This window comes from Elephas maximus, chromosome 4 (genome assembly GCF_024166365.1).
Source record: "Elephas maximus indicus isolate mEleMax1 chromosome 4, mEleMax1 primary haplotype, whole genome shotgun sequence".
Taxonomy (NCBI): Eukaryota; Metazoa; Chordata; class Mammalia; order Proboscidea; family Elephantidae; genus Elephas; species Elephas maximus.
Genome location: NC_064822.1, coordinates 54,254,507 through 54,282,475, shown reverse-complemented (window position 1 = coordinate 54,282,475; position 27,969 = coordinate 54,254,507). Strand labels below are relative to the sequence as shown.

At 38.2% G+C, this 27,969-nt stretch overlaps 1 protein-coding gene across 2 annotated transcripts in view; it reads right to left on the bottom strand.

Moving 5' to 3' along the window:
* The window catches only part of LOC126075021 (aldo-keto reductase family 1 member C1-like), a 34,096-nt gene extending 10,417 nt beyond the window's left edge, over positions 1-23,679 (bottom strand). The window contains exons 1-7 of one of the 2 annotated variants that reach the window (XM_049882085.1): positions 23,596-23,679; positions 21,348-21,515; positions 19,661-19,777; positions 18,959-19,036; positions 16,078-16,200; positions 9,211-9,320; positions 7,486-7,651 (exon numbers count right to left, since the gene is read on the bottom strand). In XM_049882085.1, coding sequence (XP_049738042.1) covers positions 7,486-7,651; positions 9,211-9,320; positions 16,078-16,200; positions 18,959-19,036; positions 19,661-19,777; positions 21,348-21,515; positions 23,596-23,679 — 846 coding nt within the window. The remainder of the gene's footprint in view (positions 1-7,485; positions 7,652-9,210; positions 9,321-16,077; positions 16,201-18,958; positions 19,037-19,660; positions 19,778-21,347; positions 21,516-23,595) is intronic. The other variant, XM_049882086.1, reaches the window with a different exon arrangement.
* Positions 23,680-27,969: the final 4,290 nt, after the last annotated feature.

Genomic DNA, 27,969 nt, shown 5'->3' with positions numbered 1-27,969 from the left:
GGTGATTTCCTCTTTGAAATTCTCTTTGTTGGTGTAGAGGAATCCAGCTGATTTTTTCACATTTACCTTGTATACTGTACTTTGCTGAAATCTTCTATTAGTTCCAGTAGTTTTCATGTGGATCTTTGGGGTGTTCTGTGTGTAAGATTACATTATCTGTGAATAAGGATACTTTTACTCCTTCCTTACCAATTTGGTTCCCTTTATTTCTTTTTCTTGCCTTATTGCTTTGCCTAGGACCTCCAGCACAATGTTGAATAAGAGTAGTGATAAAGGGCATCCTTCTCTGGTTCCCGTTCCTCAAGTGGAATGCTTTCCGACTCTTCATTTAGAATGATCTTGGTTGTTGGCTTTGTATAAATGTCCTTTATTATGTCTAGGAATTTCCCTTCTATACCTATTTTGCTGAGAGTTTTTATCAGGAATACGTGTTGGACTTTGTCAAATGCCTTTTCTACATCAATTGAAAAGGTTATGTGGTTCTTGTCTTTTGTTTTATTTATATGATGGATTACATTGATTGTTTTTCTATTGTTGGACCATCCCTGCATACCTGATACGAATCCAGTTGGTCATGATGAATTATTTTTTTTGATATGTTGTTGAATTCTATTGGCTAGAATTTTGTTGAGGATTTTTGCGTCTATGTTTATGAGGAATATTGGTCTGTAATTTTCTTTTTGGGGGGTGTCTTTATCTGGCTTTGGAAACCCTGGTGGTGCAGTGGTTAAGAGCTATGAGTGCTAACAAAAAGGTCAGCAGTTCAAATCCACCAGGCACACCTTGAAAACTCTATGGGGCAGTTCTACTCTCTCCAACAGGTTCGCTGTGAGTTGGAATCAACGCTACGGCAATGGGCTTTTTTTTTTTTTTTTTTAATCTGGCTTTGGTATCAGGGTTATGCTGGCTTCATAGAATGAGTTTGGGAGTATTCCTGTCTTTTCTATGCTCTGAAAAACCTTTAGTAGTACTGGTGTTAACACTTCTCTGAAAGTTTGCTAGAATTCTCCATTGAAGCCATCACTGCCAGGGTTTTTTATGGGGGGGGGGGCCTTAAAAAATCCTCAATCTCTTCTTTTGTTATAGGTTTCTTTATTTTTCTACTTTGGTTTGTATTAGTTTAGGTTGGTACTGTTTCTAGAAATTTGTCCATTTCCTCTAGGTTTTCAAATTTGTTGGAGTACAATTTTTCATAGTATTCTGTTAAGATTCTTTTTATTTCAGTTGGGTCCGTTGTGATATTGCCCATCTCATTTCTTATTCATATCATTTGCCTCTTCTCTTGTTTTTCTTTTGTCAGTTTGGCCAATGGTTTGTCAATTTTGTTGATCTTTTCAAAGAACCAATTTTTGGTCTTGTTGACTTTCAATTGTTTTTCTATTCTACATTTCATTTGTTTCTGCTCTAATCTTCATTATTTCCTTTCTTCTGGTGCCCGAGGGCTTCTTTTGCTGCTCTCTATTTGTTTGAGTGGTAGGGTTAATATTTTGACTTTTGCCCTTTCTTTTTTCTGGATATGTACATTTACTGTTATGAATTGACCTCTTTCTTATTGCTTTTGATGTGTCCCAGTGGTTCTGGTAAGATGCGTTTTCATTCTCATTTGATTCTGTGAATTTCTTTATTCCATCCTTGATTTCTTCTATAACCCCATAGTTTTTGTGCAAGGTGTTGTTCAGTTTCCATGTATTTTTTTTTTTTCTTGACATTTCTGTTATTGGTTTCTATTTTCTTGGCTTTATGTTCAGAAAATTTGCTTTGTAATATTTCTATCTTTTGTATTCTGTTAAGGCTTGCTTTGTGGCCTAATATGTGGTCTATTCTGGAGAATGTTCCATGTGTGTTGGAAAAGAATGTATACTTGGCTGCTGCTTGGTGGAGTGTTCTGTATGTCTATAAGGTCATATTGATTGCTTGTGGAATTTTGATCTTTTCTGTCTTTGTTGAGTTCCTTTCTCGATGTTTGTCCTTCACTGAGTGGTATGTTGAAGTTTCCTACTATTATTGTGGCACTGTCTACTTCTCTTTTCAATGCTGTTAGAGTTTGTTTTGTATATATTGGAGCCCTGTTGTTGGGTGCATAAATATTTACAATGGTTATGCTCTTCTGGTGTATTGACCTTTTAATCATAATATGGGTTCCTTTCTTATTCTTTGTGGTGGATTTTGCTTTAAAATCTATTTTGTCAGAAATTAATATTGCCACTCCTGCTTTTTTTTGGTTGTTGTTACTTGATATAAGTTTTTCTATCCTTTGAGTTTTAGTTTGTTTGTGTCTTTGAGTCCAAGGTGTGTCTCTTGTTGGCAGCATATAAACTGATCTTTTTTTTTAAAATGTATTCTGCCACTTTCTGTCTCTTTATTGGTCCATTTAGTCCATTTACATTCAGTACAATTATTGAGGGTTATGAGTTTACTGCTGTCATTTTTTTTTTGTAGTGTTGACAGTTTCTTTGTTCGACTTAATATTCTGTGCTGAGTCATTTTTCTTTATGTATTTTCCTTTCATCTTTTTCGTTGTTGTTGATTTTGTGCTTGTTGAGTCTTTATGTTTTTTTTTTTTTTCTTTTAACAAGTAGATTTCGTAGTTTCCTTTGTGGTTACCTTAAATTTTACTTCTACTTTTCTAAGTTTAAACCTATCTTTTATTTCTTGTTATCACCTTAACTTCCTCTCCATATTTAGACCCTCTTTTTTGTTTTAATGTCATTGTTTACATATTGACGTCTCTGTTTTGCTATATTCAGTCTTTTAGCTTTGACTTATTTTTGCAACTTTCCTATCTGGGTTGATATCTGGTTGTTCTGTCATGTATTCTAGTCTTGAGTCATTGTCTGTTACTGCTGATTATCTAGCTGGAGGACTCCCTTTAATATTTCCTGTAATTTTGGTTTGGTTTTTACAAATCCCTTCACTTCTGTATATTTGGAAACGCCTTAATTTTCCCATCATATTTGAGAGACAGGTTTGCTGGATAAATAATTCTTGATTGGCAATTTTTTTTCCTTCAAGGCTTTACGTATGTGATCCCATTGCCTTCTTGCCTGCATGGCTTCTGCTGAGTAGTCAGAGTTTACTCTTACTGACTCTCTTCTGTAGGTGATGTTTTGTTTATTCCTTAAGATTCTATCTTTATCTTTGGTTTTGGCAAGTTTGATTATAATATGTCTTGATGACTTTCTTTTAGGATCTATTCTGTGTGGGTTTCGATGAACTTCTTGGATAGGTATCTTCTCGTCTTTCACAATATCAGGGAAGTTTTCTGCCAACAAATCTTCAACAATTCTCTCTGTGTTTTCTGCTATCTCCTCCTGTTCTATTAGTCCAATCACTCATAGGTTTTTCCTCTGAATAATGTCCCAGGTAAATATTAGAACTTATTCTCGGACCCCTGTCATGGATGGCTAGATGAAATGAGTGATATCACTAGCCCTCAGGCCCCTGACCTGCTTAATGGGCAGGATAGTGTCAAATGTGATGAATCTGCAACTCCCCTTTGGGGGCTGCACTTGAAAATTGGCTTCAGGTATATGCCCTGTTCTATGACAATGATTGCCTATCCTAATGAATAGGTGCACACAGGTCTAGGCAGGGGAGAAGGGCTTTAAAAGTCCATGGATCCCTTATGCCAGTGCCTCAGCCAATGGGTAGTGCCTACCCTGAGTTACCAGCTTTGAGGGTGTGGAGATTTTTTAAACCCACAAGACTGGTTTGGGTACACATAGTCCTGAGTTCCCGGCTTAGGGGGCTCCGCATTAATGAGGGCCTGTGGTGTTAAATCAGCCCATGCAGGTCTTGGCAGGGGTGACGGGCATTACAAGTCCGTTGGCCACTTATGCCAGTGCCTAGGCAAAGAGGCAGTGTCAGCCGTGAGTTTTCGGCTTAGGGAGTGTGGCACTTTTTTGAAGGTGCAAAGCTGGTTTGGACACAGATAATACAGAGTTCTGGGCTTAGGGGGCATGGTAGTTGTTGAATACTGCCAGACCGGTTTCAGAGCAGAGTGGGAAGGGCAGTAGGTGATGGGAAAGTGGCACTTCCCTGCTACAAAAATCCCAGAGGGAGATGGGTTATGTTGACCCCACTTGATAGGTTAGACTTTTACACTTAACTTTTGGAGATCCAGCACTGCTTCCTCCTGATTCTGGAGCCTTGTGCAGACTCTCCACCTCCTGGTCTCTCCTGATGTGGTGAAATGCATCCTGAGTGCTACTGCTTGCTTCAGCCCTGCATGCACAGGCTGACCCAGCCTGCAAAGTGCTGGCCACCTTGTGGCTGGCACATCTTCACAGCTTCTGAACTGTCTCCCCCTCCTCCTGTAGCTCAATCTTACTCCTCAACTTTGTCTTTTATGATCAGGACTCCTAGATTGTCATATATAATTGATTCACTTGTTTTTTCTGGTCTTTGTTGTCAGAGGGTCCTCTGGAAGCCTCTGACTATTCCCTCGTCTTGGCCCTCCTTTCCTTTTGAATATGGTAAGACGATGCTAAGTTTTTATAAAAGAACAAAAGAGAAGAATGGCCAAGACATTCTTAAAGAAGAAGGAATGAGGGAATATTTTACTATTCTGGACAGCAAGACCTCTTTTTCATTTTTATTAAGAAAATGCAGAATGGTAAATAGGCCAATTTAATAGAAGAAGGAGTCCAGACACAGGCTTATGGACATTTGATACGTGATAAAGTTGGCAATGAAGATCTTTGGGCTAATACGGACTTTTAAATAATTGGTTCTGGGAGTTTTGGACATCCATTTAAAAATATACATACATATATACTTGTATTCTTATTTTGCATAGTGCTAAAAATCAATTCCAAATGAATTATAGACACAAATTTGGAAGAAAAAACTACAACACTTTGCAAGATAATATAGGAGAATATTGTCAATATATCAGTGCAGAAAAGTACACAACAATTATCTGCTACAAAAGAAAGGTATGATGAACTTGAGTACATTAAGTGCAATGACTTTTATTCACGAAAATATACCCTAACAAGAATGAAAAAACAAGGCACAATTTATAGAAAAAAGACATTCAACAAATATATCTACATCTGACCAAAGATTATAATCAGGAATATATAATGCAGTAGATTGATTATAAAAATGCTCTTAATTCTTCACAACTTCCAGTATCCACACCCTTTGCAATGTGACCTATGCAGTTCCTCCCCTTAAAAGGTGGTGTCTCTTTCTTCATCCATTAAATCTGGCCTAGACTTGTTCTGGAAACCCTGGTGGCGTAGTGGTTAAGGACTATGGCTGCTCACCAAGAGGTCAGCAGTTCGAATCCACCAGGTGCTCCTTGGAAACTTTATGGGGCAGTTCTACCCCGTCCCTTAGGGTGGCTACTAGTCGGAATCGACTTGACGGCAGTGGGCTTGGTGGGGAGACTTGTTCTGGCCAATAGAAGTTATCAAAAGCATGGATGTGCCAGAACTGAAAAAGGTTCTCATGCATCCACTCACTCTCTTGGAAACTTGCTACTTTATGTGCCATGAAGCCGAGGTAGTCGGCTAAAGGATGAAAACTATGTGAAGGAACACTGAAGCTCACCTAAAAACAGCCCGGCCAGCTCCAGAAGCAGAGCTGCCACAACCCTGCTCTTGAGTGGAAACACAAGAGACTGCAGAAAAACTGTTAAGCTTTAATTTGTCAATCCAAGAGTTATAAGTGGTTTTTGTATTACCTTCAAAGTTTTGAGGTGTTTTATTATACATCTATAGGTAATAATGCAGTAAATATCTCCTACATGAAAAAGAAAACCTAATCAAAAAGAGCAAGAAATGTAACAAGCATTTTAAAAAGAAGAACTCAGGGAGAATAAATATACACAAAATTAAGCTACATTAATACTTAGGGGAATGAAAAGTAAAGTCAGACTGAGGAGCTATCACCTATCCTTCAGATTGGCAAGAATGTAAAAAGCTAGTAATATCAAGTTCTGGCTAAAATGTGGAGCAAGGAGGAATGTCCTATGTGGCTCACAGAAGTATAACTAGGTAAAACACGGTTGGAAAAAGTTTGATATTACTTAATAAATGTGAACCTGCTCACCTCCTATTACCAATCAGTTTCATTCCTGTAACTAGGAATATATCCTATGAATATTCTGCTATGTGTGCACCAGCACACACATACAAGAATGTTCCTGGCAGCATTATTCAAATGACAAAAACAAGCAATCAGACAACACAAATGCCCCAACAGTAGTTGGATAAATAAATTATTGCAAAGTCATGAGTCGTAAGATGATGCAGAAGTAAAAATGAACAAACTGTAGCTGCATGCATCACAGGAATGAACCTCACAAAGTTTAATGCGAGAAATGCAGTGTGATTCCACTTACAGAATGTTTTAAAACAGGTAGATTAAAAAAGATATTAAATGATCTACCCTTAAGTAGCAAAACTGTGAGAACAGTCAAAGGAACAATTGATTATTACGAAAGTTAGAGGAATGGATATCCCCATGGAGGGAGAAATGATCAGTGAGCTTCAGACAGGCGTCATGTGCAATTTCATAACCTGAATGATCCTCAGGTGTTCAGGTTTTTGTTATGTTTTTAACTATGGTTAACATTTTATACACGCTTATGTTTGTGATACAGTTCACATTTTAGAAAGTTGTGGCAAGCAAACTGACTCAATTGACACAATTCTCAAACTGACTGACAGTTCTTGCTTGACTTTGAAAGTGTATGTGTTCTCAGATCAAAGTTAAAACTTGTGTCTCTGAAATCAACATTTAAAAGTAATGTCATACCAGTCTGTGTGGCTTGCAATAATTTTTACAGAACATATATACTTTAATATGTAGGCAATATCTGGGAAGTTACCAGAAAAAGGCCAACAGAGATTGACATGGAAAGGAAGATCAGATGATTGGGGACTGAGCTATAGGTTGGGAGGAAACTTAATTTTCCTTCTATATCTTTTAAGCAATATAAATTAATTTTTAAAATATTTTTATTAACCAAGTAACAACTTTTTAGGTTTCTCCTTGCATAGGGTCTCTCTCTGTACTCAGGGAGGAAGAGATTGTCACCAGGACCTTGGTTTTCACAGTTTAGGGACCCAGCAGGTTAAATGGGACACATATGGGGAAAGTGTGACTCAGATCCTTCAACTAGTTCCTGGCAAAAGAATCCTAGTGTACTGGAGACTGAAAAATCACCTAATCCAATAACCTCTTTTTAGAAATGAAGAAAATTATATGCCTTTTGCAGAAGGTTACAGACTAAATTGCAAGGAAGGTTAGAGTTCAAGTCTCTGTTTTTCTGTCCAATTCTTTTCCATGCATTATGCTGTCTCTCCTATTGTATATGAAGGAGAAAAACCCTAGTGAAGTCACATATGGCATATGTGCATGGGAAATGCCAGGGAAATCAACATGACCCTAAGTTGCCATGAGCCTTACATTGAAGGATACCTGTGAAGGTTATGGTTTAGTTCCCCGGATGCCTATCAACCTGCTCATTACCTGCGTGTTCTCTTTGATCCTCTTCTCATTGCAACTCTTGGCCAGGACCACGACCCCACGCTGAAGCTGGTAGCGAAGGGCAATCAGGGCTGGGGTTCGCTTGTGCTTTTTAGCCAGGGCACCAAGAACTGGATCATCCAAGAGAACAGGGGAGCTCTGGTCCACCCTGAAAGGAAATGTAGAACACATGAGGCTGAATTTTCAATTTGTCAGGAGGCTTCTAAAATAGGCTAACTAAGGTAATCCCCTCTAGACCAGTAGTTCTCCCAGTGTAGTCCTTGGACCAGCATCATCTACATCACATGGGAATGTCTTAGAAATGCAAATTCTATTGGATCACCCAGATCTATTGAATCAGAGCTGATGAGGGCCCAGCATTCTCTGTTTTAAAAAGTGTTCCAGGTCATTTTGATGCTGTCTTTAGTTTGAAAGATGGATCCCTGGAGGCTCTCAGCTGCTAACTGGAAAGTTGTCAGTTCAAAGCCCTGCTCTGTGAGAAAGATGTGGCTGTCAACTCTTGTAAAGATTTATAGCCTTGGAAACCCTATGGGGTCTACTCTGTCTTACAGGGTTGACTGTTAGTTGGAATCGACTAGATGGCAATGGGTTTCATTTGAAAACAATGGTTCCAGGCCCTTGGGCTTCTTTTTACTTTTCATTGGCTGTTTTTCTTCTCTGGGTATAGGCAGGGATGGGGCATGAGAGTAGGAAGGAAAATGGGAAGACTTAGGTAATTAGAGTGTATAATATCTGTACAGAAGTTTACAAAATATCATCAGATAGTAATTTCTTTCTATCCTCATAGACTTGGAAGTTACTTATTATTTTCCTGATTTTAGACGTAACTGACGCTTATGGAGGATGTTACTTGAAACATATTAATCACTTAAAAAGTGTCAAAACCATTACTTGAGCTTGCACCTTTCGTCTCAGTTTTTGAAATAATGTACAGCTTTTAAAGTAGATGTTTATTATTGATGTGGAAACTAAAATTAGAGATGCATATGCCAAACCCAGATAGTACAGCCAAATGCCTGGATCTCACTGGACATAGTTTAAGGTAATCAGGAAGCTAGCCCTTAGAGGTAATGAACTAGTTTGCTTCTTTAGATTTAACTGTAAACTAACATCCTGAGTCTCTAGCCCATTTTTCAGACAAATAGGCACCCAGCCCAGCTATCTGCATCTCCTCAGCAGGCACGTCCTCCCTGCCTACCCACCCTCCACCCCCCACCCACCACCAAGAACTGCAATATTTGTCTTCTTAAGCAAACTGACATTTAAGAAGAGACAGGATTTCAAAGGACATTTTAATGAATGTCTGATAAGCCATCTTAAACTGTTTGGAATTCTGGGACTCTCTTTGTTCCTTTCTGACTATACTAATCCTGGTGCTGCCACATTTTGTTGGAACGCACAGTATAGGCTGACTGTATATGCTGTGTGTTCCTGTATCTGGGAATAACTGATCAAATAATACATCTTTAGTATTGTTTTTAACTTTGTTTCTATTCTCAGAAATTCTTTTACATTGACTATCTATAACCAGACACACAACGTAAAAGCATTGGGCTGGGTAATGGGATTATAAAGAAGTATTTCTGCAGCCCCTCTCCCGCATTTACCCATGCAGTTGAGCATTAACACTAGGAAATAGGGTATGGTATATTAAAAGTGTTTCTTCAATAATGGTGTTTTAGATAATCTCCCTATTGTCCTCATTACCATCTTTTATCTCGAGTAGTCCCCAGAGCACTGTAGGCAACCAGAACAATGTCTTTCGACTTGCAGAAATCCAGCAGTTTGCTCTGGTTGAGATAAGGATGACATTCCACCTATAGAATAGCAAGGCAGAAATGGGTCAGATTGCATGAAAACATGATATTAAAATGTAAAAGAAATAATAAAAGTCAAAGAAGCTGGATAAAAACACTATCAACTTGTATTTGAACTAGAAATACGAACATGAACTAATTTTGGAAAAAATATATTTTCTCTTTTGCTACTGGGAGAATGAAAAACAATAACTTTCTGTAGAAGAAGCACCTCTATTGCTCAGTTCTTGGGTACATCTTAGTGATCTAGTGCTGCTATAATGGAAATACCAGAAGTGGATGGCTAAAACAAAGGGAATTGTATTTTCTCACAGTCCGGTAGGCTAGAAGTACAAATTCAGGCATCAGCTCGAGGGGAAGGCTTTCTTTCTCTGTGGACTCTGGAGGAAGGCCTTCTCATCAATCTTCTCCTGGACTAGGTGCTTCTCTGAACTGGAACCCCTAGTCCAAAGGACGCACTTTGCTCCCGGGGCTGCTTTCTTGGTGGTATGAGGTCCCCCTCTCTCTCTGCTAGCTTCTTTCTTTTATATCTCAAAAGCAATAGGCTCAAAACACAATTCAATCTTGTAGATTGAGCCTTGTAATACTAACATAACTGTCGCCAATTTCATCTCATTAACTTCATAGAAGTAGAATTTATGACACATAGGAAAATCACATCAGATGACAAAATGGTGGACAATCACAAAATACTGGGAATCATGGTCTAGTGAAATTGATACACATAACTTTGGGGGACACAATTCAATCCATGCTAGCTACTAGATACCATTACCTACCACAAAGAAAAACCACAAAGAGAGAAGGGTAATTCTGGGTCTGGGAGAGGGAAAGAGCTTTGGACACCAAATTGTGCCAGACAGCATGAAAGTACTCAAAGACTTATGAGTGCATGTTCAAAAGATAAAGGAAACAGTTTGGTGGGTAGATTTGAGCATCAAAAGGAGTAAAGACTAAAATAATTTCTAACACATTGAATAAATAAAAATCTCTAAATCATTATGAATGAGAGACACAAAAAGAGGTAGAGAGAAAGATCAATTTGTCCCTAGTGAAGATGATTATTACTGTACTTATTTTCTCCGAATATTGATAATTAGGGGGCAAGAATTACATATTTATCCTGTCTTATGAGAAATAACTATAATTTATCCTGCGCTCATAATTAATATTCTAGTTTCATAGAAAAAAGCCAGGTAAGAAAACTATAAAGAATGAGACAAACAGAAAATAATAATTTACAAATCCCATCAAAATAACTATTTAGGCAAAAATCGTCAACGGATACTAAGCCATTAAGCATAAATTTGTTGGTGAATATGATTTTCTTTGATACAAAATCATCAACCAACATCTTATTAGCTGATTATAAAAGATAAAAACATATGATTACAGAGAAGAGATCTGTCTACCACCTGCTTAACCAAGTACTAAAATCAAACATCACTAATGGTGAGACCATCTGTCAATACGTGCTTCCTAAACCCACAGCCATCAAGTCAATTTTGACTCATAGCAACCCTATAGGATAGAGTAGAACTGCCACATAGGGTTTCTAAGGAGTGGCTGGTGGATCTGAACTGCCATCATTTTTGATTAGCAGCAGAGCTTTTAACTACTGTGCCACCATGGCTCCATGTGTTTACTCAAAACAAACAAACAAAACAAAACCCATAAACCTGTTGCTGTCCAGTTGATTCCAAATGATAGTGAACCTATAGGACAGAGTAGAACTGTTCCACAGGGTTTCCAAGGAGCTGCTGGTGGATTCAAACTGCCGGCCTTTTGGTTAGCAGCCAAATGCTAAACCACTGCACCACCAGTGGTCCAGGAACCTTATGAAATTTTCTTGACAAAAATGTTTAACCTGAATCAAATGAAGTCTTCCACCGTGTGTCCTTTGGTTTGTCCTACTATGGTGGCTTGCGTGTTGCTGTGATGCTGGAAGCTATGCCTCTGGTATCTCAGATACTAGCAGGGTCATCCAAGGTGGGCAGGTCTCAGTGGAGCTTCTAGACTAAGACAGACTAGGAAGAAGGACCTGGTGGTCTACTTCTGAAAAAATTGGCCAATGAAAACTTTATGAATAACAGTGGAACATTACCTGATAGTGCTGGAAGAACAGCCCCTTGGGTTGGAAGGCACTCAAAATACAAATGGGGAAGAGCTGCCTTCTCAAAGTAGAGGTGATCTTTGGATAGATAGAACTTTTGGGACCTTCATTTGATGAGGTGGCACTCCTGCCTCAAACGAAAACAAACAGCTGCAAACATCCATTAACAATCGGAATATGGAACATATGAAGTATGAATACAGGAAAATTGGAAGTCATCAAAACTGAAATGGACCAAATAAAGATCGATATCATAAGCATTAGTAAAACTGAAATGGACTGGTATTGGCCATTCTGAATTGGACAATCATATGGTCAACTATGCCAAGAATGATGAGTTGAAGAGGAATGGTGTGGACATTTGTTGTCAAAAGAACATTTTAAGACCTATCCTGAAGTACAACATAATCTGTAATAGGATCATATCCATACACCTACAAGGAAGACCTGTTAAGAAGACTATTATTCAAATTTATGCACCAATAACTAATGCCAAAAGTGGGGAAATTCAAGATTTTTACTAACTTCTGCAGTCTGAAATTGAACAAACGTGAAATCAATTTGCATTGACAATTATTGGTGATTGGAAGGTGAAAGTGGGAAACAAGGAAGAAGGATTGGTAGTTGAAAAATATGGCCTTGGTGATAGAAACGACCCAAGAGATCACATGACAGAATTTTGCAAGACCAAGGATATTTTCATTGCAAAAACCTTTTTTTCAACAACATAAACAATCACTGTACACGTGGAACTCACTGGATAGAAAACACAGGAATCAAATTTACTACATATGTGGAAAGAGATGATGGAGAAGCTCAATATCATCAGTCAGAACAAGGCAAGGGGCTGACTGCGGAACAGACCATAAATTGCTCCTATGCAAGTTCAAGCTGAAGGTGAAGAAAATTACAGCAAGTGCACAAGAGCCAAAACACACCCTTGAGTATATACCCACCTGAATTTACAGACAGCCTTAATAATGGATTTGACATATTGGACACTAATGATCGAAGACCAGATGAGTTCTGGAATGACATCAAGGACATCATACATGAAAAAAGCAAAAGGTCATTAAAAAGACAGGAAAGGAAGAAAAGACCAAAATGGATGTCAGAAGAGACTCTGAAACTTGCTCTTAAACATAGGGTAGCTAAAGCAAACAGAAGAAATGATGAAGTAAATAGCTGAACAGAGGATTTCAAGGTACAACTTCACAAGAGAAAGTAAAGTATTATAATGAAATATGCAAAGACATGGAATTAGAAAACCCAAACTGAAGAACACGCTTGGCATTTCTCAAGCTGAAAGAACTAAAGAAAAAGTTCAAGCCTCGAGTTGCAGAGTTGAGAATTCCTAAGGGGAAAATATTGGATGAAACTAGAAGATTCAAAAGAAGATGGGAGGAATACACTGAATCTATGTACCAAAAGGTTTGGTTGAAGTTCAACCATTTCTGGAGGTAGCATATGATCAACAACTGAAGGTACCAAAGGAAGAAGTCCAGATCACCTGAAGGCATTGGCCAAAAAGTCTCCAGGAATTGACAGAGTATAAGTTTAGATGTTTCAACAATCAGATGCAGCACTGGAGGTCTGTGTTAAATAATGTGGAAGACAGCTTCCTGACTGGAAGAGATCCATACTTGTGCCCATTCCAAAGAAAGGTGATTCAATAGAATGCAGAAATTATTGAACTACATTAATAATATCACACACAAGTAAAATTTTGGTGAAGATCGCTCAAAAACAGTTGCAGCAGTACGTTGACGGGGAACTGCCAGAAGTTCAAGCCAGGTTCAGAAGAGGATGTGGAATGTGTGATAACATTGCTGATTTCACATGGAACTTGGCTGAAAGCAGAGAGTACCAGAAAGATGTTTACGTGTGTTTTGTTGAGTATACAAATATATTCAACTGTGTGGATCATAACAAATTATGTACAACATTGCAAAGAATAGGAATTCCAGAACACTTAGTTGTGTTCATGAGGAACTTGTATATAGACAAAGAGGCAGTTGTTCAAAGAGAACAAGGGTGCAAGGTTTAAATCCAAGAAAGGTGTGCATCAGGGTTGAATCTTTTTACCATACTTATTCGATCTGTATGCTGAGCAAATAATCTGAGAAGCTGGACTATGTGAAGAACAACGTGGCATCAGGATAGAAGGAAGACTCATTATCAACCTGTGATATGCAGATGAAACAACCTTGCTTGCTGAAAGTGAAGAGGACTTGAAGCACTTACTGACTGAAGATCAAAGATTACAGCCTTCAGCATAGACTGCACCTCAACATAAAGAAAACAAAAATCCTCACAACTGGGCCAGTAAGTAACATCATGGTAAATGGAGAAAATACTGAAGTTGTCCAGGACTTTACTTTACCTGGATCCACAATCAACACCTAGTCAAGAAATTAAACAATGTATCGCATTGTGCAAATCTGCTGCAAAAGACCTCTTTAAAGTGTAAAAAAGCAAAGACATCACTTTGAAGAGTAACGTGCACCTGACCCAATCATGGTATTTTCAACTGCTTCACATGCATGCAGAGGTTGAACAACGAATAAGGAAGACCAAAGAAGAATCGACATCTTGGAATTACAGTGTTGGTGAAGAAGAATGAATATATCACGGACTGCCAGAAGAATTAACAAATTTTTCTCCTAGCAAGACTTCATCTCATGTACTTTGGATAGTTTATCAGGAGGATCAGTATCTGGAGAAGGATATCATGCTTAGTAGAGTAGACAGTCAGTGAAAAAGAGGAGGACCCTCAACAAAATGGATTAACTGAGTTACTACAACATGAGATCAAACACATCAAGGATTGTAAGAATGGCATAGGGCTGGAGAATATTTCATTTTGTTGTGCATGGGGTCTCTATGAGTCAGAACATACTCGCTGACACCTGACAAAAACAACAACAAAGTCTTCAGACCTAACTTCTAGTTCACTAAGCTGGGACTAGAGAAACACGTATTCTAATGTCACAAGACAGTAATATGATAAATTCAGAATATTTGATAATAAGTTGTTTGGATATTATGGGATACAAAAGAACTGAGGGACTGTTGCAGATTAAAAGAGCTTGAGAAATATAACAAAGAGTAATATGAGCCACAATTGGATCCCAGTTAAAGCAAAAGATGTATAAAAGATTTTTTGGGATAAAATGCGGAAATGTGAATATGGACTGGATGTTAGATGATATTAGAAAATTATCATCAACTTGCTTAGATACAGCAATGAAATATGAGTTTCTTTGAGAATATCTTCATCCTTATAACATGTATGCTGAGGAACTGTTATGGATTGAATTGTGCCTCCCCATCCTCAAAATAATTGTTGAGATCCCAAAGGCTGTGCTTGTAAATTTGACCTTGTTTAGAAATAGGGGTTACCTTTCTTTACGTTAATGAGTCAGTCACAGTATAGGGTGAATCCTAAACCTAATCATTTCTGAGCTATAAAAAGTTTAAATAGGCACAGACCCACAACTAGGGAAGAGGAAAGCAGGTAACAGAGATGAATGCACCCAAAAGACCAGGAACCTAAATAATTACAGCAGCTACTAAAACCAAAAAAAAAAAAACCCAAACCCAGTGCTGTTGAGTCGATTTTGACTTATAGCGACCTTATAGGATGGAGTAGAACTGCCCCATAGAGTTTCCAAGGAGCGCCTGGTGGATTCGAACTGCCAACCCTTTGGTTAGCAGCCATAGTACTTAACTACTACGCCACCAGTAGCTACTAGAAGGTGAAATAGAAAAGGAAGGACCGCTCCCAAGAGGTGTGACCAAATTTCAACTTTTAGCCTCCTGGAGTGCGAGAAAATAAATTTCTGTTCTTTATGGCTACCCACTTGTGGTTTTTCTATCACAGCAGCACTAGGCAACCAAGAGCAGCATGTAGGCACCAAGTGTCATATCTACAACTTCCTTTGAAAATGTTCAGGAACAGAGAAATATTTAAGCAACTAATATAATGGTACATATCAAGGAGAACAAGGCCACGATTTAGTCAGTCCCGAGCTCTACCCTATCAGATTGCTAAATGTTCCTTAGAGTTGATTTCCTCTATTTTTATCATTATTGTAAACGAGTAATTTCATCCCTTTAACCTGGAGGACTTCAGTAGTTTCTGATTGTTGTTTGTGCATGTGTGCTTCATAGGTCAAAACCCCCTGAAAATAGAGATACCAAAAAAAAAAAAATTTTTTTTTCATGCATCCAAACCACATACAAAACCTTAACCCCTGTCTGCTCCTATCAATGCCCTTCTACACAGCTGTTCTGTTGTTGTTAGGTGCCATTGAGTCAGTTCCAACTCATTGGAGTCCTGTGCACAGCTGAAGGAAATACTGCCCATTCCTGCGCCATCCTCAAAATCATGGCTATGCTTGAGCTCATTGTTGCAGCCACTGTGTCAATCTGTCTTATCGATAGTCTTCCTCTCTTTTGCTGACCCTCTACCAAGCATGATGTCATTCTCCAGTGACTGATACTAGAGAGGATCTACTCTCTAGAAACTTCTAGTTCAAAAAGGTAAGATGAATAGGAGGAGAGGATATAAGACAAAATTAAAGAAAAGAAGGATGTGAAGAAAAGAAAACAGAAGCAGCCCTGGTGGACTGGGGGGCTCACCTGGTTGCAGACAGGCTTATACTTGAGCCCTGGCTTATTCAGGATCATTTCCAGCTGCCTGTGGTTAAAGTTGGACACTCCAATGGATTTGACCAACCCTGCATCCTTGCACTTCTCCAGGGCCTGAGGAGGAATGGATTGTAAGGAAGAATTTGTGTGCTTTGGCCGTAGAACTGATGGAAGATAGAGCCCCATTAACAGAAACAACTCTCTAGAAATGACCATGAAATTGGCATTGATTGTCATAAACAGCAAAAGTAATACAGAGATAATTGGAAGAAGACGGTGACAACAAAAATAGAACTAGTGTTTCATACTTAGGAAAATAGGAGACAGTATGGCGCACTGTCCTCAGCTTTTTCTTTCTCTGTGTCGTATTCCAGTAAGGCTCTCTTCCATTCTCATGTACCAAAAAACCCCAAGTCAGGATCATGAATTTCTAAAGTGAACTGGGCATATTCCCTTTGACCTGGGAGTCGCCTTAGACACAGCTGATTAGTTTTTCTCTTGAGACACTGTTTTCACGTGGCTTTTAAACACTGATCTCTCTTAAATTCCAGGGCCGCTTCCCTTGTTAATCTTATCGTCTGCCTGGCCTCTAATATTGAAGTGTTCCGGGGCTTGGTCCGTAGATATCATTGCTTCTTTATGTCATCTCACTCCCAAATGATTGTAAATACTATCTACACGACTAAGGCTCACAAACTGGTATCTCTATCCTAGACTTACCCCATATACTTATATATCAATAGACTACCAGATTCAACTGCTTACTCATCATTGCTATAGATATCCGATTAGGCAACACAAACTAAACATGTTAAAAACTGAGCTTCTAGTCTTGTTCCCAAACTGTTTCTCCTGCAGTTTTCATCTCAGTCAAAACAAACAATACCAGCAATTTGGTTCAGGATAAGGACCTCAGACTCTAACTAGTGCTGTCTTTGTTTCACACACCTCATCTAATCCTTCAAAGCCTCATGCCCGCACACTTCTCAGAATAGGTCTAGAATCTACCCACTTCTTATAACCTTCACACATTTATTCCATCATTTCTCACTTGGATTATTTCATGAACCTCTTCTCTGCACTTTCTAATTAACCCCTCTAATTTATCATCCATATAGCATTTGGACACATGCTGAACAGTAGACTTCCTGTGATGATAGAAACAATGCATATCTACACCATGCAATATACTAGCTGCTAGCTACATGCAGCTATTGAGCTATTGAAATATGTGTCTAAGGAACTGAATTTTAAATTTTATTGATTTATAATTAATTTAAAATTAAACACTCATATGTGGCTAGTGTTTAACCTATCAGTGCATGTATAGAGTGATCTTTTTATAAAGTAAATCAGATAAAAACTCTTTTAATGACTTTCAAGCTCACACTGATTCAAAGGCAATGTTGTTCTTACAAGGCCTGCCATGATCTGATCTCCTTCGCCCTCTGAGCTCATCTCTTCCCTCTCTTTTGTCTTCTAGCTTTATGAGAGACTTTTGTTTTTGTTGGACAGGAAAGCTCTCTACCTCTTAAAGGGCTTTTCACTTGCTGTCCTCTCTGCTCATATACTCTTCCCCTAGAAATCCTATGGGTCACACCTTACTACAGATCTTGGTTCATTTGTCTTCATATCAATGAAGCTTTCCCTTAGAAACCTCAATTACATTAATACCCACACCCATCTACTTCCCCCAGAACACTCCCCACTCTTCTAACTATAATTGCTTTATTTTTTTTCCACGGATTTATCACCATCTTACTAACTATACAGGTACCTTTTTACTTTTTAATCTTTTTATGGTTAGCTTTTTTTCATGTCCTCTCACTTATATATAAGATTTACGAGGGCAGGTACTTTTGCTTCACTATGTTACCACCCCTGCCAAAATAGTTTCTTCATAATTTTTTTATTAATAAATGAATATCATAATCTTAAGTTTATATAAGGTAGATAAAATATAGCAAGGCTGTCAGAATGTCTCCAGCTAGAATCCAGAAAGAAGTAGGGTGAGAAATGGTAAAACATAAATTAATTCATCATACAACACACCAGCTTGTAAGTTGGGCACCAGGCAGAGAGTCAGAGCGATGAGGAAACCTATGGGTAAGATCTTATTTCCTGCCATGACAGGTGAAGAGAGTCATTTGTCAGATGCAGAGCATGGGGCGCTACAGGGAGAGTAAGGTATTGGGAGTTACTGAGTTAACACCACGTGTTGTTCTGGTCGATTAAGCTATGAATGAAAGTCATGCCAGAGGTGACACTACTACCTAGTTCATGGTAATAGATATTCAAGGATTCACATTTATTAAACAAAAAAAGATATTTTAGAAAAATTTAGTTTCAGGCTCTCAAAACCTGCGAAAAAGGCCATGGAAGTTACATATACCTTACTCTCATTTCCAGGGCAGAAGTTGCAAATATCTACGTGATATAGCAAATATCTACACTTTTATGAAATTAGGTCACATCAGTCTGGGGAACACATGATTAGCAAAAAATGGTTATATCAATATAACTTCAAATTTATCATTCAGTTTCCTGTAGACCAGATAGAAAAATTTTCTCTTTTTACCTCTCAAGATTAGCTTTACTAACTTACAGTGCCAATAAACTTGGAATTGTGTCAACTTCCTTTCAGAAGGAAGGTCATACTCTTAGTATGACCAGAAAAATGCTATTAAAGGATTAAGTAGAATTCCAGAACTCCAAGAGAACTTTGAGATCATTTGTCCAATTCCTGATTGTAAAGAGGAGAAAAGTGAGGTCAAAGACTCCATATATACTTTCTTAAGTTCACACAGGTACAAGGTGTGAACTAAGTTCCTGTCCTGGTTTTCTCATCTTTGCTGCCCTTCCAAACACTCACCTCCCATGTGGCACAGAGATCCACGGTGTCAAACATTACTTTTCCGTGTTCATCTGTTGGTAGTAACTCCTCCCCGGGCTGGAATAAAAGCAGTCATTACAGTGACGTCACAAAACACTGTCTGCACCCTTAGCCATGCTGTGTGGTACGTCTAGGGCTGGGACACTAAGCCCCAAGTGGTAGTTACAGTAACTCTGCAGATGCTAATATTTGCAAAATGTTTTGTGTATAGAGCTGTAATGAATGCCTTTTAAAAGACAAGCTTCCCATAATCTATTATCTACTATGCATTTATTATACATTTGAATAAATGTCGTTTTCCTATGTATTAATGGGGACTCAAATTTAATTTATGTTATTTTTTTCTGCCTAGTACATTTTGTTTTTTTTATCAAATGCTTCTCTTTCACCTGGAAAGGCAGCAAGTTACATGGCCTTAACTTTCATACAATGGATTGCAATATAAACCCAGACTAAGGTGTAAGCGTACATTCAGGGTTCAATATCCCTCTAAACACATGGTCTAAGGGTAGGCATATGAACCCAACAGGGTCAATCGGAAACATGAATTATTATTTTGAATCCATCCCCAGTATAATAATCCATATGCCCTCCAAAGAAAAACTTAATTCAATATCCATGCAAGATGACGGTCATACTGACAGTGAAAGTGAAATACGTTTAATTACGCAAATTTCTAACCTTGAGAGCCATTGGGAAATGAATAATGTAGAGATCAACATAGTCCAGCTGAAGCTTTTTCAGTGACTTTTCCAAGGCTGGCCGAACCAACTCTGGTCGAAGGAAAGTGACCCAGAGCTGCAGAGATTAAGAAGGGAATTGTGTTTGATTAATACTTTAGGCAATTTAATGAAGAGATATAGAAACAGACAATACAGGGATTGTGACTTGTTTAGCAAATTCAAAGGTGAAATTTGTTTGCCAACATCATTGATATTAAGCTAAGCTTGGTCATTAATGCAGACAGAACAAACATGAACCTGGACTGTAATTAGTAGGAATAGAAGTAATCTTTAGGTTTTATTCAGACTCTTAGTCATTTAATGTGATATTTGAAATACGTGTGTTTCATTTTGAAGTGAAATAGAAGAAGTAATCAATATATCTAAATGAGATGAAAACCCTGCCCTATGAAAACAGCTTAAAGGAATGGGATGTCTTGCAGGTATGGAATACAGTGGAGGACACTGAAAAGCAGCTGTGCTGGGAGGGTCCCATTACAGATAATAGACAAAAAGGGGATCTCCACCTGTTTTGCAACATTTTGTTTAATGTTTACTTCCTGAAAATTTATTGTCTTTCTTCTCCTAATATTTAGAAATTTTTCTACTTGTTGAAAACTAGATGACCACATGGGCAAAAAGTCCCTTTCTTCTTGGGTTTCCCTTTTATCTGATCTACTCGTATAAATGTTATTTCTTTGAATGTATTGTCAGTACATCTACTGAGCAATAGAAGGCAACAACTCAAGAGATAATAATCTTTATTAAGTAGCAATTTATGCCAATCATCTGAATTATATTTAATAGAGTATACAAAGTAATTTCAGAAACTTTGTCTAATTCTATCCTCAACTCGACACTACGACAGAAGAATTAGATTCCTTCCTTGTAGATAATTGAAAAAAATGTGTTGAACATGTTAATATGTGCTGGGCACAATTCAAGAAATGCTAGCTATCACGCAGTCCCCAGGTTACAAAAGTCTGACTTAGGAACAACTCACACTTGCCCTTTAATGTTATGTGAATTTGCTCACTTACTGAACCAACCCCTACTTGCAACAAGTTCTTCATCACAATCACCTTCACTTGTTGCGTGTGCAGCTTTTAATTCATTGAAAAGACTTGGAGCCTTTTCTTGTACTAAAGTAAGTCTACATAAGAACCGTGTGTACCTGTTGCAGCTGCCTACAAATTCTTAATGCCACACCCAGGAATGGATCTCCTTACCAACCTAGAGATTGCCTATACCTTACTTAATACTGAAACAGCTCTCTTGTATTGTTCTCTATTGACATAGGTGAGACCTGAGATTCAAAATGTTAAATTTCAAGTGTCACAGAGATAATAGGAAAAGCTGTGATTTTATTATAGATCTGAGTGATTCTATCACTCATGCAAAATCACAGTGCTTTAGACTGAGGCTCAGAAAATAAAGTACTTTAAAATCATGAAATTTAAACATAGCCATGATTAGAAAGCCATCACCTCTCTCTTCTTTTGATATTAGTTTTATCAGGTAAATATGTGTGAAAGAAATATGTAGAAATAAGCATAACTCACCAAACCACTCAACCAATCATATAACCAATTTCCATACACAATCATGTCATAAATATGCACACACACACACCATATATACAACACCTTTGAAGTATAGAATATGTCTTCCCTCTTTACAATGCCATCAGCAATCTTGCTTCTGATGGCTCGTCCAACTTCCTCTTCATTTTGATACAGATAAGCTGAATCAATATGACGAAACCCAGCATCAATAGCTAATTTGGTTGCCTCTTCAGCTTTACCCTTAGGCGCCTAAGGAAAAACAAAAGATTGTATTCAGGAATCTACTTGACTGAGAGATAGTTGGTGCCACAAGCACTGACCTTCACCAGAATGAACCATTCCCTCATGTCTTGTGTTAGTTCTGCATGTAAGGTACCCACCGGTTTGCTTGGAACTTCTCCAGTTTTAGAAATGAAGTTGGGTATCGCAGGAAACCCTTCAGTTCAAGGGAAACTTTGGTAGTTTTTCATGGGCACTGGAAGTCCTCAAGGCCACACCTAGGTCAGGGATTGGCTAAATAACTTAACAGTAAATGGTTGTTTTCACAGATACGATTTATTAAAGCGAAGTGACACAAAGCAAAATCAGCAAAGGAACAGAGTGTAGGAGGGAAGTACAGAGGAAACCATGCACGAGCTTCTAAGAGTTTCTAGTGGAGTCACAGAATGCGCTTGATTCCTGCAGGATGGAATTTTGACAACACATGGAGAATGCTGTCTGATGGGAAGCTCATTAGAGACTCATGCCCAAGGTTTTTACTGTGGGCTGGTCCTGCTCTGCCTAGCACATACAAAATGTCAGACAACCAGAAGGAAATCAGCTATTCATCTTAAACCTCATTGTGCAAGCAGTTTAGCCACAAACACTCTTATCAAGAAAAGAATGATGGGATTCCTTTCGAAATCCTATTTCTGGATGCCAGTCAGAGTCAACCTTGAAAACGAAACTTTCTATGATAGTAGTCCACTGTTAATTCTGTTTTACACAGCCACTCTATATAGAGGAGCTAAATAATAAGTGTAAAGTGTGTAGTCTAGAACATAGATTCAGACATAAGATATTGACTGTAGACTTAAGGGGTTAGTAAAATAGGTGTCTGCCCTTAAAAAAAAAAAAAAAAGCCCTTAAAGCCAGGGCCAATTCAATTAGGGAAGATGTAATAATAGTGAAATTTAAAATTATTGGTTTTTGTACTAAAAATTGGACACGGATTTTAGACTGCCCTTGATAAGGACAAAAAGAAAAATGCTTTTTATGTGTTTTTGAATATTTCGGAAGCTTTGTTTTTCAACCTAATCACCAGAAACTAGATACTCAGTCCTTACTGCCCTCTAAGAGCCCCTAGCTTGCTCCTTCCCTAGCTGTGCCAGCATTAGGATGTTACCATGCCTTCAGGGCTGTCCTTGTCTCTCTAATCTTTCTTTGCACTACCAAGTAGACAATACTTGTCACTTGTCCTTCATAATGTTTCTTGAATGTTTCCTTCTGTATCTTGGATGAGAAAGGTGAGACCCAAAAGTTTAGTCGTTAGTCCTTTGTCACACAACTAAGTAGTCTGAAAGACAAATTTGGAATGCAAATTAGCTAGCTTCCAATCCAGTGACCTGGCTTCTTTGCTGCCTCTCATGTTAGGGGACCAACTCTACCTATTTGCTTCCTAAAAAAAAAAAAAAAGCTTCCTATCTAAGATATATTAACAAGGACTAAGAATTGAAGACTTGGTCTTCTAAGATTGTAGCATTTCCACTAAAAAGGTGCCATATGTCCTTCCAGGATGAGTTTTCCATCAGTGACAGACACATGAGGGAAAAGCCTCAGTCCAGGTCCACTATTTACTGCCTGGTGCTCAGCACGAAAACTGAAATGATCCCCTGACAATTCCTCATTGCTACGTTCATTTTCAGGACTCTTTATCTCAAAGATTGCTGTGTGTCATGTCTCCTTGATAAAAAAAAAAATGATAGGAGGGGAGATTTCTTGAATAATAGAACTATACAGAGAAACCCCTCCCATTGTAACCAGTCTCAATGCAGGCAGTGCGCCTGTCTGCTGAAGGTCATCTCTTCTGACAAGCTGTGACTTTGATGGGAATGGAAGAAAAACCAATGCCCAGAATAACTGTAGCTGACCACATATCAGGCCCAGAAGCACTGAGTGAAGCCTGTCTGCCTTCTCACTTTATCCATGGAATAACTGTAGCCTGGAAAACTGAGAATTCCGTGAGCCCCCAGAGTCACACAAGAACTGGGGATGTGACAACCCAGGAGAGCTCCCACTCATCCTGATGCTGTTTTCATTTGAATCTTCAACTCCAAGACCCCATCCTTACCTCTAGTGATGCATAGGTGCCATATCCCAGGACAGGAATGAAGTGGCCATCATTTAGTTTCAGACAATGACGTTTGAGATCCATCTTCTGTCACTGTCCTAAGCACAGCCTGTTTTCCTTCCTCTGCTTTCCCCAGAGATATGAGCAACAGGAAGGCAAAACTCCAACTGCCCTGGTCAACTCTTATCTAAAGGTGTGTAGAAGTGGCCAAGATTAAAGGAGTATTCCAGGGAGTACAAACAGAATTGTTCATATTCGAATAATTTTTTTCAAAGGAAATTATTAATTTCTTTGTAATGTAAATCCTTAATTGTTCTATAACAACTAATATCTTAGGTTAGTAAGTTTTCTCTTCAGTTCTACCACACATTATCTTAAATTATTAGAATATATTCACTGAATAAGTACTGACAATTGTTAGACTAGAAACCTCCATACAGTAACTTGCTTTTGTTTTTTGCTGATGGTGATGCCCCTTCTTGATCATGCACCATTTGAGACATTTAAATATCTTAGACCACACACACACACACACAATTACACGTGCATGCACACAATTTAAACAAATGATTCATGAGCTATGTTCAAAATGTCCACTCTCAGTAAAGAATCAAAAGCAGAAATTAAAAGAATAATTATCATTTTAATTTTCCCATCTACAAAGTTATATTTCTTTCTGCTTTCTTTATTCTACAATAAGAATATCCAGTCTTGGCAAACCTTCAGCAAAAACAGGCAGTCTGGCATGGTGCTTGCTGAGTTATAAATTAACATCATTTTGCTTCCTGGAGTATAAATGATTAACTTAATTTTGCGATATGCAACCAGAGCCCTAGAGTTGGTTTATATCCTTCACCCAGCTATGTAGATTCTAGAAAAGTATCCTAAAATTGCCAAAAATGAAGACAAATATTGTATATAATTTATGATCTTGCTCTGCAGTATTCACAAAAGAAAAAAACTGGAATCAACTGAAATTGCTATGGATTTGGGAGAATGCTAGGATGTGCTGATATAAGTGAATATTGTGAAGCCATTAAGAATTAAAAAATATAAATATTGTATTTAAGAAGAATTTAAAATATATAGGCCAAAAGGATATTAATATGTGGTTAAAAAAGCAGAGAATGTATTGTGCATAGCCAGTAATGTCTTATGGTAACATAATATGCATTAATGCAAGAGCAATGCTTCAAACTGTTAATAGCAATTATATCTGAATGTAGGAACATGTGTGATTTTTTGTTCTCCTGTGGATACTGTCACAGTTTTGTATAATTATTATGTGTCACATTTTTAGTTACAAAAAACAAAAAAGTGTTTACATGTAAAGAGACAAAATATCTACCCTGGAACAACTGAATACAAGGCAATTTCCTGGCAGATGCCCAACCCTCTAAACTTTTATCTCACACTACCTTTGTTCACCTGACACAGATGTCACTTGCTGCTCTTCACCCATAATGAAACTTCTGATTATCACCTCTGATTTATAAAATTTGAATTTCAGAAGTCTCCTGGCATTGGACCTCCTGGACACTGCCACCATCTCTCTTCTCTCTTGAACTGAGAATTTTTTTGACAGCCTTTGGATTTAAGGTTTGAACAGATTCAGATCCAGTGCCTCCCAAACGGCCTAGTTGGATATGCTAGAGTTGGTCAAAATCTCTGTTGGAACGGTTGGGCCTTAGGACCAGAAGTATGTGTTTCCCCACACCACACCTAGCAATTCTGGGATGTCTCTCAACAACCTTCAGGAGTGACCTCTGTTTCTCATCTGATTTCTGTGTGACTCAAATTTCCTAGAGACTGCATCACAAATAACTGTAGTGGTTTTTTCTGTAGGGTGATCCTTAGTTCTATGAGCAGCTGTCATGACATGCCTTGGCAATTTCCCCACTTTCTGTGTTTCTCCTCTGCCCCCTCTTTTAGAGATACAATTCCCTCCTCCATCACTGCCATGATTCCAGGAGAAATGAAATCTTGGAGCAGGAATTATAAACTCTCAGGGCTTAGAGGCCAATTTAAAGCACAGAATAAGTGAAAACATCAGATGACACACATTATTATGATGATGACTAAAACCTTTACTGGAAATGGATATGTTTTAATCTTTAAGGAAAATTCTCAGATTCTCAAAAGATAAATGCTTAAGGAGTCACTTGACTAAAATGCATAGCAAACATCAGTTGGGTATTCATCTAACCTGGGTTTCAGTGAGAGCAATTTCACCATATGATTGTCCAAATCATCCCATTGTGCTACCTCTGATATCTAGAAATGTTTTCCCCAGATAAATCAAACAAATAAAAATTCCAACCAAAAATTCAGGTGGATAAGAAGTAAGGAAGCGTATTATCAAGAACCGACAGTATTGAAGGAAGAAGCCCTAGCTGCACTGAAAACATTGATGAAAACCAATTCTCAGGGAATTGACTGAATAGCAATTAAGATACTTCACCAAACAGGTGCACAGATGCAGCACTGCAGTTGTTCACTATTCTATGCCATGAAATTTGGATGACAGTTATCTGGCCAATCAAATGAAAGAGATCCATATTAGTGCCCATTCCAAAGAAAAGCGATCCAACACAATGTAGAAATTATCAAACAATATCATTAATATCACACTCAATTAAAAAATTTGGCTGAAGATGATTCAAAAATGGTTGTAGGAGTGCATCAACAGGGAACTGCCAGAATTCTAGCCAGATTCAGAAGAGGGTGTGGAACATGGGATATTATCGCTGATGTCAGAAGGCTCTTGGCTGAATGTAGAGAAAACCAGAAAGATGTTTACCTGTCTTTTATTGACTGTGCTAAGGCATTCAGCTGTGTGGATCGTAACAAATTATGGATAACATTGCAAAAAATGGGAATTCCAGAACAGTTGGTTGTGCTTACTAGAAAGGACCTTGTATTTAGACCAATAGGCAGTCATTCAAACAGAAAAAGTGACTACTGCCTGATTTAAAGTTAAATAAGGTGCGTGTCAGGGCTGCATCCTTTCACCATACTTACTCGGTCTGTATACTGAGCAAATAATCCAAGAAGCTAGAGTATATGAAGAAGACTGGGGCTTCAGGATTTTAGGAAGACTCATTAACAATCTGAGATATGCAGATGACACAACCTTGCTTGCTGAAAGTGACAGGGACTTGAAGCACTTACTGATGAAGATCAAAGGCCACAGCCTTCAGCCTGGATTGCACCTCAACATAAAGAAAACAAAAATCCTCACAACAGGACCAGTGAGTAATGTCATGATAAAAAAGAAAATACTGAAGTTGTCAAGGATTTCATTTTATTTGGATCCACAATCAATACCCGTGGAAGCAGCAGTGAACATATCAAACAACACACTGCATTGTGCAAATGCAAGAAACCTCTTTATACTGTTGAAAAGCAAAGATGTCACTTTAAGGACTAAGGTGCACCAGACTCAAGCCATGGTGTTTTCATTGCCTCATACTCATATGAAAGCTGGACAATGAATAAGGAAGACAGAAGAAGAATGAAAGCCTTTGAATTATGGTGTTCGTAAAGAATATTGAATATACTACGGATTGCCAGAAGAACGAACAAATCTGTTTTGGAAGAAGTACAGCCAGAATGCTCATTAGAAGCAAGGATGGAAAGACTATGTCTCACATACTTTGGACATGTTATCAGGAGGAGTCACTCCCTGGATGAGGACACCATGCTTGGTAAAGTACAGCATAGCAAAAAAGAGAGGAAGACCCTCAAGGAGATGGACTGACACAGTGGCTGGAACAATGAGTTTAAGCATAACAATAATTGTGAGGATGGGGCACCACTGGGCAGTGTTTCCTTCTGTTGTACTTTGGGTTGATATGGGTTGGAACGGACTCGTCGGCACCTAACAACAACAGTGCTGTTGGAACAAAAAAATACCACAAGTGGGCGACTTCAAAGAACAACAACAAAATTTTTTTCTGTTACTATTCTGGGGGTTAAACATTCAAATCAAGGTTTCAGCCATGTCAGTTCTTTCTCTAGGCCTCTCTGCTAGTTTCCTGTGTCTGCATGGAATCCTTGGTGTTCCTTTGCTTGTACAGTCTTCCTCACATGTCTTCTCCCTGTGTGTGTCTCTATGTCTATTCGGTTTTTTGTTTGCTGTTGTTGTTTGTTGGTTTGTTTTTCTTTGGAGAAAACATGTATAGTGGATTTACCTATCTATCTGTTATTCTTAGGATTTTTTTTCTCCATTTATATTTTTAAATTTTCTTATACTTTGTTTTATTATTTTACGTATACAGCAAAACATACACCTATCCAACAATTTCTACATGTAACATTCAGTGACCTTGTTTACATTCCTGGAGTTGTGCAATCATTCTCTCCCTCCTTTCC